The sequence below is a fragment of the Podarcis erhardii genome (assembly GCF_964252035.2).
Source record: "Podarcis erhardii genome assembly, chromosome: 9".
Classification (NCBI taxonomy): domain Eukaryota; kingdom Metazoa; phylum Chordata; class Lepidosauria; order Squamata; family Lacertidae; genus Podarcis; species Podarcis erhardii.
The window spans coordinates 56465585-56477603 of record NC_138512.1 but is presented as its reverse complement, the minus strand read 5'-3'; the positions used below and the strand labels follow the sequence as shown (position 1 = coordinate 56477603).

Sequence of the window (12019 nt, the reverse complement as noted above, 5' to 3'; positions counted from 1 at the left end):
TGTTATGAAATGATACAAGAACAGACTCTGGATAAAAACAAAACAAGACTAATGTTTTACTCCAACATGATATAGTTTTATATTTGCTATCGAGTAAACCAGAGTTTTTGGTTGAAAGCAGAAAGAGTAGTTTGCAATTTGCACTGAAATTGAATAGGTATTTTACTTACTGGAAGACCAAGGGGCCCTCTGTCACCCTTGTGACCTGGTTCACCCTTCAATCCTTTAAGACCATTTAACCCTGGTTCACCCTAAATGTAAAAGTATAAGTATATTGGGGGTGCTGGTAGAGGTATTCAAGCTCGGACAGAAGAGAGCCAGTCAGACGTGGATGCAAACTCCAGTTCTTTAACACAACTGGTTCTGTTCAGTGAAATATACTTTATCAGACTATGATATAATAAATGGATGAATGCTAGTGATCTGTATTAAAATCAAAGGCATAAATTTCACAATTATTTTGCAAATTCAAATCAAGTCATCATCATCATGATGTTGAAACATTTCTGAAGCAAAATTGTCAGCCTTAAGTGGCCCCTTTTTCTTCTCATGGTGAACTGGAATGTGCAGTACATCTTGGAAAGATATTCTAAACCTTTAAGCATAATTAATTAAACAGAGGAAGAGTGTGATTTATTGGAATATGCAATGGAACCATGAGGAAATGGTCTCCAAAAAGGTGATTACACTCCTATTAACAACAGAAGTTAGTTATCTTTTCATGTTTATGAAATTTCACATAAAATTAATGTATGCAACATTATGCTATAATATAGCTTTATTATATATTATGTATTAAAATCCACATTAAAAGCTTGCTCTCCAGGAGTAAGTCCGCTTTGAAGCATAGGCGAACAAGAGTACAATCTGCTAAAAACTTCTGCACAAGCCCATCGGGAGCTGCCCAAGATAATTGCTACTGTATCCTTATATCACTGTAAGGGCAATGTCCACCCTGCAGTTTAAACCACCTCCAAGCCTATTTAACTGTCATGGCTCCTAAGCAAAGAAATCTTGTTATTGTAGATCTCAGATTTCTCTCTCTCTCTCTCTCTCTCTCTCTCCACACACACACATACACCCAGAGAACTACAGTGCCAATATTCCCTTGCTCTGCAGAAGCTAGGGCATACTAACAAATAATTATTAGCACCCTTATTCTCAAGGTTCTTTGAGTGAATCTGTGACAGATAAAGTGTGATGGGATAATGAGCTGCTTGTGCGTAAAGCTTGATCCCTCTGGGGTTTGGCTGGTCATCCCAACCTAGGCACTAACGGAGCTCCCCAAAGCATGACTCCGTTAGTCGCTGGTAGAATCTGACAGTGGGCGTCTACGGAACCTACGCCAACATAAAAGCTGTTTGACAGACATGCGCTTTCGTGACTCTCTGTGTGACAGTTTCCGGCGCAGGGTGGGAGTTCCTAACGGGGGTCTTGTTACCTCTTCGCTGTCGTCACTGGAAGTATCCCAGAGCCTCCCCTCCACTGTGACTCCTGCACTCCCCCTGCTGGTTCCTTCTGCCGCAGATTCTCTCCTATTCTCATGGAACTTATCCACCACCTCTTTCTCCGATGGCAGTTCCCTGACATCCACCTCCCCCCCAGGGCCCCCTTCACCCCCTCCCGCCTCCTCTCCCACTGGCGGTGAGGACGGAAAGCCCCTGAAGGAACTCTCCTCGTCGTCCGAGGATTCAAACACTTCTAGCCACGGCGTACCGTCTCTCTCCCCGTCTTCCTCTTCTTCGTCTGAGTCGGCTTCCTCACCCACCCCTGACTCAGGGAACCCTTCAAACTCTCCTTCCTCATCGGTGGTACCAAAGTGTTCCCTTCTAAATCGTGCCACGGGTTGCGGTTTTCTTGGGAAACGCTGATGAAATGTTTCTATTAAAACCTCGTCATTGACTACCTCTGCTGGTACCCAAGTGTTTTCCGACTCTACTTCCCCCTCCCATTCTACCAGATATTCCACCTGATTCCCCTTCCACCTGGAATCAATGATTCCTGCCACGTTCATGTCGCGCTCTCTCTCTTCTATCACGGGCGTTTGGGTGGCCTCTCTCTCATGCTCCCCCCACTCACGTCCCTCTCGGTACGGCGACAGTAATGACCTGTGAAATACTGGGTGTAACTTCATGTGACTGGGCAGCCTGAGTTTGAATGCTACTGGGTTGACCTGCTGTATGACCTCAAAGGGTCCCAATCTTTTGGGTCTCAATTTCTTACACCCCCCTTTGAACGGTAGTCCTTGGGTAGATAACCACACCCGGTCCCCCACCCTTATGGTTTCACCTTCCCTCCTATTTTTGTCTGCTTGCTTCTTATATTCTTCCTTGGCTTTCTCTAAGTTAAGTTGAAGTTGACGGTGGATCGCTTCCATCTCTTCAAAAAAATATTCCGCCGCCGGCACGCTCCACCTCTCCCCTCCCTCTCCTGGGAATGCCCGGGGGTGACACCCATAATTTGCCAGAAAGGGACTCATCCCTGTGGACACGTTCTCCGCGTTGTTGTAGGCAAATTCTGCTAGAGGTAACTTATCCACCCAATCATTTTCTCTGTCTTTTACATAACACCTCAGGTATTGTTGTAAAATCCCATTTGCCCTTTCCGCTTGCCCATTGGTTTCTGGGTGCCGAGCAGTTGAGAAATTGAGTTCTACGTGTAATAAGCTCATCAGTTTCCTCCAGAACCTGGAAGTAAATTGTTTCCCTCTGTCGCTCAAAACCCTCAAGGGGGCGCCATGCAACCTAAAAATATGTTCTACAAACAACTTGGCGGTTTCCTCCGCTGTGACTGCATGTGAACAAGCTATAAAATGACACATCTTGGTTAATAGATCTACCACCACCATGACAGCTGTTTTGCCTTTGGATTTTGGCAGGTCCGTCATAAAATCTATGGATACTGCCTCCCATGGCCTTTCGGGCGTGGGTAAGGGTTGTAATAGCCCCGCTGGCGCCACCCTCTCTCCTTTTGCTCGCTGGCACCTGACGCAACCCCTGACATATTCCCGTACGTCCTCCCTCACCTTGGGCCACCAAAACTCCCTGGTAACCAACCACATGGTTTTGTGCTGTCCAAAATGTCCCGCGGTGGGGCTGTCATGCAACTGCTTGAGTACTCTGCCCCTCAGTTCCCCGTCGGGTATGTACAGTGCCCCTTTGTAATACAACGCCCCGTTCTTTTCTTCAAACCCCCCTGTGTTCTCCTCTGCCCTCCGGAGCTCTCTGAGTTTCCCTTGGGCGTATTCATCGTTCTCAGTACCCTCCATCAGTTCCCTCTGCCCCACCAATGCCGCCCCACACACCCAGCGGTCTTCAGGGATTACATGCCTTGCCTCGGGCGCTCCCTCCCCCTCTAAGTACTCAGGTTTCCTGGAAAGAGCGTCCGCCCTCACGTTCTCGGATCCGGGCACGTAACGAATCTCAAAGTGGAATTTGGAGAACTCCTGGGCCCATCGTACTTGTCTCTGGTTCAGCACTCGGGCTGTTCTCCAATATTCCAGATTTTTGTGGTCAGTTCGGACTTGAACCTTGTGCTGCGCCCCAATCAGCAAGTGCCGCCATTTCCGGAAGGCTTCATGAATGGCGAGCAGTTCTCGGTCGTATACTGTGTAGTTCCTCTCGGATTTGTTCAACTTCCGCGAGAAGAATGCACACGGTCTCCATTCAGACGTATCTTTTCCCGGCTGGAGAAGAACGGCCCCCACCGCTCGGTCTGACGCGTCAGTCTCCACTCTCATTGGTTGTTGTAGATCCACATGCAACAGTTGCTCTTCCGACGCAAACGCCTGCTTTAAGCGTTCGAACGCCCGCTGCGCTTCTTCCGTCCAAACAAATTTCTTTTTGCTACTAAGACAATCCGTGATAGGCGCTGTCAAATGAGCAAAGTTCTTGATGAACTTCCTATAGAAGTTTCCGAAGCCCAGGAACCTTTGCACGTCCTTCTTGGTCTTTGGTGTTTTCCATTCCAGTACCGCTTGAACCTTGCTGGGATCCATGGCCAACCCCTTGTCAGACAACCGGTACCCCAGGAATTCCACCTCCCTGGTATGAAACTGACACTTCTCCAGTTTCACCCACAGCCGATTTTCTCGCAACTTGCTCAGTACCTCTCTTACATCTCGCACATGCTGCTCCTCATTCGCTGAGTACACCAGGACGTCATCTAAGAACGCTACGCAGTTCTTGTAGAGCAGTGGCCCCAGGACGTGATTCATGAATGATTGAAAGCAGGCGGAGCCCGCTTGTAATCCGAAAGGCATAACTAAATACTCAAAAGCCCCCAAGGGGGTGAACATAGTGGTCTTCCACTCATCCCCCTTTCTCACACGTATCAAGTTATATGCCCCCCTAAGGTCCAGCTTGGTAAAAATTTTCCCTTTTCTCACCTGTGTCAGAATGTCATCAATTCTAGGCATAGGGAAAGTCACTGGTTCTGACACTGCATTTAGGCTTCTGAAGTCACATACAAGCCTCGGTTTGCCCGTGTTTTTTTTGTCCACAAAGAACACTGGGCTGCCCCCCACCGCTCGTGACTCTCTGATGAAACCTCGCTTGAGATTCTTGTCAATGAACTCCCTTAACTCCTGCATTTCACTGTCTGACATTGCATACAGCTTGCCCACTGGCAATTGTGCTCCTGGGAGTAAGTTAATTTGACAGTCAAAGGGTCTGTGCGGGGGCAGTCTATCTGCTTCCTTTTCGCTAAAGACGTCAATCAAGTCAGCATATTGTGGTGGCACCTTGCCCTTGCCCATCACTTCCACCCCTGCTAGAGTGGCCCTGGCCCCTGCCTGAACCTCTCCCTCTTTGCAGTGTTCTAGGCAATGTGCTGATCCAAAGGAAACCACTCTCTGATGCCAGCCTACTAGAGGATCGTGTAGTGCTAGCCAGCTCATTCCCAAAATAATGGGAGCTCCTCCCAAAGTGGCTACGTTAAACGCTATCAGTTCTGTGTGTCTTGCCACCCTCATTACCATTGGAACAGTCTGCTGGCTCACTTCTCTTCCCAACAGTTCCCTCCCATCAATCGTGGTAACCTGCAAAGGCTTACTTAATGGGATAGTCTGTATCTGGTGTTCAGCTGCAAACTCCTTACTCATGAAATTACAGGAGCTGCCTGAATCCAATAGCGCTTTTATCTTTAGTGGGTGTCCATTGGACAGTTCCAGCAACACCTCTATCACAAGCGCTGGTCTTGGAGGTTCCGGCGTGGGCACATTCACTTCTCCTCTGCCTGACTGCGGTGCCCTGATGCTGGCAGCCAGGCGTTGGCTTTTACTTGCTCGCTGCTTGTTTCTCCTTCCTCCTTCCCCCCAACAGTTCCCGCCATTCCTTGCCAATCCTTCCTTTGCGGACAGACTCTGGCAAAGTGACCTGGCTGTTGGCAGAGATAACATCTCTTGGCGCCCTTCCCCTCCTTCTTCCGCCCTTCACTGGTGTTTGAAACTGCGCGCGCGCGCGCTGTTCCAATTTCCATCGGCTCTGCTGGCGGGAAAGGCTGCTCCGGAATCTCTGGAATGCGGAAATCCTTCCAACGTTCCCCTTTTCCTTCCCGCTTTTCCAAAGCCCTTGCCTCCTGGCGCGCTCCTATGGACAGCGCTGATTTAGTCAGATGATCCATAGACTCCGCCCTGGGCGCCCGGGAAAGTTCATCTTTCACTGCCGGAGAGAGCCCTTCTTCAAACAGCATTTGAATAGGTTCACTCGCAAGGTCCCACCCCAGTCTATGAATCAGCATGCTGAACTCAGTCCAGTACTCACGTACAGATCGGCTCCCCTGTTTACACGCCATTAACTGCCTCCGCACCACCCCTTGCTCAATCTCACTGGAAAACATCAAGTCCATGGCGCGAAAAAACTTCATAGTGTCCTTTAAGATTTCATTATTGGCTGCCATCAGGGGCCGCACCCAGTCCCTCGCCCCTCCCTCTAGATGGCCGATCACGTACGCCACTCTAGAGTTCTCATCAGGGAAGTCATCAAACAGTAGGTTAAGAGCATATTGCATCTCTGTCCTAAAGGCTTGATAGTTCCTGGGATCCCCCCCAAATTTCTGCACCAATCCAGGCACCTTTCTGGCAAGTGGGGTGGGTTTCCCTTTATCCGCATCTTGAGCCCTCCTCTCCTCGAGCCTCGCCGTTTGCAGCGCGAGCTGGACCTCCAACGCCCTGTACCTGTCTTCCAGGCTTGGACCTCCTCCAGCCCCAGCTCCTGCACCTCCGGTTCCAGCTGGTTCGCTCATGATGCCCTCTGCTTGCACAAGCTGCTTTCAGAGACTGTCAGATTGCTGTGATGGGATAATGAGCTGCTTGTGCGTAAAGCTTGATCCCTCTGGGGTTTGGCTGGTCATCCCAACCTAGGCACTAACGGAGCTCCCCAAAGCATGACTCCGTTAGTCACTGGTAGAATCTGACAGTGGGCGTCTACGGAACCTACGCCAACATAAAAGCTGTTTGACAGACATGCGCTTTCGTGACTCTCTGCGTGACAGTTTCCGGCGCAGGGTGGGAGTTCCTAACGGGGGTCTTGTTACCTCTTCGCTGTCGTCACTGGAAGTATCCCAGAGCCTCCCCTCCACTGTGACTCCTGCACTCCCCCTGCTGGTTCCTTCTGCCGCAGATTCTCTCCTATTCTCATGGAACTTATCCACCACCTCTTTCTCCGATGGCAGTTCCCTGACATAAAGCTTTCAAAAGAGGCTTGAATGAAAATGAAACACAAAAATGATATACAGTGGTACCTCAGGTCAAGTACTTAATTCGTTCCGGAGGTCCGTACTTCACCTGAAACTGTTCTTAACCTGAAGCACCACTTTAGCTAATGGGGCCTCCTCCTGCTGCCGCGCTGCCGGAGCACGATTTCTGTTCTCATCCTGAAGCAAAGTTCTTAACCTGAAGCACTATGTCTGGGTTAGCGGAGTCTGTAACCTGAAGCGTATGTAACCCGAGGTACCACTGTACTAATTTTGCTCAATTTAATTCAATGGGCATTCTAAAGAAGTTGACTGAACTGAATCTTGCAACACTCAAATTTTTCAAACCATTTATTTTGAGATTATTATTATTATTACTCTGAAAATATCCTACTCTTTTATTGGTACTCAAGAGCAGAAGAATGGTTTTCTTTCCACAATTGCATACTCCATTACAATCCCATTCTTTTAGGCTGCAGCCATATACCCACATACATGAAAATAAGTTTCATTTAATGAAACAGGGCTTAACTTTGAGTAGACATGTATAGGATTGTGCTGTTGAAGATTTAGAAAGAAAAATTACAGTACTTGGTGCTTGGAGAATCTCAAGGAGTCATGAGTTCCATTAAAATGCTTCAGGTCAGATTAGGCTAGCCCTGGCACGGAACAAACTATGGTCAGTTTTGTGAGTGTTCAGTCCTACACATAATGGTCTCAGCATGTTTCTTTTCTCTTCTTTAAAAACAAACAAACAACAGATTCTGGTAAAAGAGTTTTTAAAAAATGAAACTAAGTTTAGCTATGGTATACAAAGTTCTTTCAAATACATATTCCTTCAGGAATGGCTTCTGAAGGCTTTCCCCCATATATCTGGAATAACTCTTCCAGAAGTAGCAATGAAGACTTCGCTGATATAGACCCTTGTTAGGAATGCCTTTTCAAAGATGAAGGCATGGACAGAAAGAATGAAAGAGAACTTATTATAAAAGGTAGTAAAAGGTGGGCGCTTGAGCAGGAAAGATTAGTAGGAATGAAGGAGAAAGGTAAAGAAGAAAGTAATATCTGGAAATGATTTTACTTTACTTCTTAAGTGCACAACACACTCATCCCCTGTTTTTCTAAGCTTACATGTAAGGTAGTTCCAAATGGCATAGCTTGAATCTCTCACCAGACAACTACATATTTTTATTGGCTCTCTATAATTAACATTATAGAAAGCTAATTCAACTTATGGTGATGAGGAACAGACACAGGAAATTGCCATAAATCATTAAAAAATATTTTTAATGCTTTATCTTAAGCAGCTGCTTAAAGGTTTAAGAATATAAAAAACACATTTAACAGAAAAGTGAGACGAAGAACAAAACATGACTGCATGCTTCAACGTGATTAATGAGAATGAGTGCATAACAAATAAACATAATGAAGTTAGTTGTGTATTGGATTCTTTACCTTTGGGCCTGGAAGTCCATGAGGTCCCTAAAAAATAAGAATGAAAATGTCATAGTTAGAGAAGACATTTCTAAACTACAAATTGGTCTTTGCCAATAGCTAGTGCTTGCTGTTCTTGTCGCTGTCCAAAGCTGCATAAAATAACAATCCTTAATTAACTGGCAAATACCTAGTCAAGACAGAATGAAACTCCAACTTCCAACTACAATCAATTTTCAAAGACAAATGGATCCATGTCTAAAACGTTTGCTTCTCCATATTTTCCCCCTTGATATCCAGTCAGACATACAAATGATTGCCAACATTTATACAGTCAAGAGCCCTTTGCTCCACAATTTCAGATGTCATCATTTGCCCTACACCCACAAAAATACCCATGTCTTGACCTACTAATACCTGCCTCCTGCCCCTACCAGCCCTGCCCTTGCAATGTCCTCCATCCACAGCTTCCAGAAAGAGGAATGATTCTTCTTTGGTCTGATCGCTCAGCAGTTGCATATGTGATAACCGAAAAGGACTTACCATAGGTCCAGGTGGACCATGTGGGCCTGGAGGTCCCGGTGGTCCTATGATCTACATATAAAAGCAGGATAATTAGTTCAGACTAACACATGTTCTTACTGAATTGTAGCACCTCTCATTCGCCTAAAAGCTGCAATCCTTTACGTGAGATAAAATATACTATTCATTTGAAAATGTATAATCTGTTCTTTCATAAAATGTAACAAGGCAGCTTGCAACAAATAAAAACATCAGTAAAGCATTTACTGTACAGCATCGGAGTATTTAATAAACAACAAATAAATATTCACCATTCCTGTGCCTGCAATAATAAATGCTAATGCACTGTTGCTTTGTATCACATAGAAAAACTTACTTGAATGGTCTCCCCATTAGCCTTTATCAAGAAGGCAATAGAGAAGGGGTGCCAAACTAATAAACGGTGGGCCATATCCCACCCTGCAAAACATTTCTGTGGCCCTACAAAAACATCACATCAGCTTTTATTTCAAACATTTTTAACTGACTGCTCTGTTTGATGCCCTTGCGCTGTGATGCCAAAACATTCTTTTTTAAAATAAAAAAATTATTTCATAGAAGACATTAGTATATTTTTATGGAAGCACTGAGATAGCATAGAAATACTTACAGAGGGACCTTGAGGACCTGGCAAGCCAACATCTCCTTTTTCTCCTTTCATACCATTGGATCCCTACAAAATCAGTATTGACACAATGAACAAAGCTTTCATCTTATCAACTCATGGATATTGTTTAGTTCAGAAGATGGATTATCATTACATCATTTACACTTATAAGTATAATTTTAATTATAGGCATCATTTATTTTGCTTTATGCCCATATCCTGTCTTAACAACTCTTACAGCACAAGCCAACCTATATCTGATCTGAAGTCAGATTTGAATTCAATGGGACTTACTTCTGAGTACACTCATATAGGATTGCAGTGTTAATGTACTTGGAGCATGTCTCTACAGTTGACGTTATGGCAGGTTTACAGTTTTGGTGACCCTTTCATTTTGTTTCTGTTAGCTGATTTGCTTCGTTGTTTATAGTTTATTCTATTACATTTAAGTTTATTATTCTTTTTAGTTTATATTATTCTTTAAGTTTATCTTTCGCTAGCCAACATGAGCTTCTTGTTTCAAAGATGGGGTTTAAATAAAATGAAATAAATGAAACTACAAGGCAAATTTGTGTGAGGGCATTTTCTGGATGGTCTACTACAATTTTGTTTGTGTTTTTGTGGGGTTACAGATACAAATACTGGCCTCTATCTAGACACACTGACCTGTAAATTACAGAATCGTGCTTGACTAGTGCTTTATACAGCAATTTGATGTGGGTTGATTTTCACACATGGCACATATAAATAATCTCATTTTACACCACAAACTGGACAATAATTTCTTAGGGAAATTAGGTAATACACTCAAGCATTGGCGGATGGGCATTCTGAATCAGGTAATTACCAACTTTTACAGCATCACTAATAATGGCCATTTCAACACAGAACATCTTGTGCACATAGAAATTGATCAGCAGATCTGCTCAACATGATACATGCTCAGTAGGACCCCATGTGCATCTGTTCTTGTTTTCTGTATACAAGATCCCATAGGGGGCTGCTAATAAGGAGCAGATTTTTCATGGGTACAGTATCCCTACTGTGCACAGAACAGCACTGCTCAATCAGACTGCCAATTATCAATGATGTGTCATGCCAAAATGTCATAGTAAATACAGAGAGCCCAGAATGCATAAAGTCTACGGAACATTTTTCTCTTGTGTTTAAAGTGTAATCATTTTACTACTCACTATTTAAAATTACATTTATACAATCACTTAAAATACGTTATGGTTAAATTTTGATCCTTGTAATGAGATAACAGTCAAAAGGACTTACCCAGGAAGAACTGCAAATAGGTTGCATCTCAATACATTTAAGATTAATCCCAGTAAAGTGCCTCTCCTTATAAAAGATTCCACCACCCCCTTCACTGTTCAATTAACATACTCTTTGAAATTTTGCCAAATTTCACGTTCTAGGGTGAAAACAGAGCAAATGGTTTATCCATCAAAGCAGTTAAACTTCAATGTTTCCAAAGGAAAAGAGATGGCTAGAAGGGCATGCTGTGACATATACAACTTTTGGTCTAAGGTTCATACATCCCATGCATTTTTTTATCATGAGTATTTTGTATCATGTTGCACTGATACTAAGCTGACATTTCCTCACTGCCCTATTTGCCTGGAGATCACTTCAGAAAGCACCCAAATGGTTCCTTCTCTCTCTCTCTCTTCCTTCAAAGCCTTCCTTAAAGTTCTCTTTTCACATATGTCTTTGGTTGGATCTCTTAATCTTCATCCTGTGAAACTAAACTAAGCCAAATACATCACTTTGTACACATTTTCTCCTCTGCTTCCCCTGCCTCTGTTGATCTCCTGTTATCTCTCTTTCTGTCATTGTGTACCTTATAAGCTCCTTGTTAGAGAGATCTTTCTCTATGTGTCGGTCTTTCTGCATGGTGCTAAAATGGCCCTCTTCATAATAATATTGTTTGACTTTTAAAGAGTAAGCAGACACTGAAGATGTAGTTAAAAATGCAGGTACATTTTAAAGCAAACTTACTGGCAATCCTGGAAGTCCAATTCCTCCTTTTTCTCCTAGTACTCCAGGGTCACCCGTATCACCTTTTGAGCCTTTAGGCCCCTGCAATAGCACAGTCACATAAATGAGTCTTATATTACAAGATCATCTAAAATCAACCTCAGAGCATGACTTACTGTGTATAAACAAACCACTCCCATTTTGCTCTGCCTTCCTCCCATCAGCTTCCACTGGGAGAAAAAGAACCATAATCCCTGTCTTAGCATGATGTCCAAACCAGGGATCATAGTTGGTTTCACTCCCAACAAACTACAATCTGCAGCTAAGCTTTGTTCTTGGATGACTAATAGTGGTTTGTAAGAGGAAAACAAACCATGATCTCTGGTTTGGACATAATGCTGAACCATATATTGTGGTTTTCTTCCTCCTCATTGTGAGTGAAAAGCAGCAGAACACCCCAGATTGATACCGTACATTCACAGTAAATATTGCAATACAGGATGCTGCTTCATGATGAGTCAGACCACTCGTTCAAGTAGATTTGGACAGTGCTGTCTACAATGAATGGAAGCAGTTCTCACGGTTTCAGACCTGAGTCTCTCTTAGCACTGGAGATGCAAGTCATTGAAACTGGGAACTTTTATATGGAACACACTTCCCCCTCCCAGTGAGCTAATAACCATGGTTTACTATGATGTGGGAACTGGGCCAGTAAATCCAGAAACATCTTCTGGGTTG

General features: G+C 44.2%; 1 protein-coding gene and 1 long non-coding RNA gene across 2 annotated transcripts in view; one reads left to right on the top strand and one right to left on the bottom strand.

The window, feature by feature from the left end:
* The window catches only part of COL25A1 (collagen type XXV alpha 1 chain), a 325875-nt gene that overhangs the window by 39801 nt on the left and 274055 nt on the right, over nucleotides 1–12019 (bottom strand). The window contains exons 27-30 of the mRNA XM_081876942.1: nucleotides 11303–11383; nucleotides 9299–9361; nucleotides 8671–8721; nucleotides 8149–8175 (exon numbers count right to left, since the gene is read on the bottom strand). Of these exons, the coding sequence (XP_081733068.1) occupies nucleotides 8149–8175; nucleotides 8671–8721; nucleotides 9299–9361; nucleotides 11303–11383 (222 nt within the window). The remainder of the gene's footprint in view (nucleotides 1–8148; nucleotides 8176–8670; nucleotides 8722–9298; nucleotides 9362–11302; nucleotides 11384–12019) is intronic.
* The window catches only part of LOC309350414, a 691638-nt gene that overhangs the window by 465306 nt on the left and 214313 nt on the right, over nucleotides 1–12019 (top strand). The window lies entirely within an intron of this gene.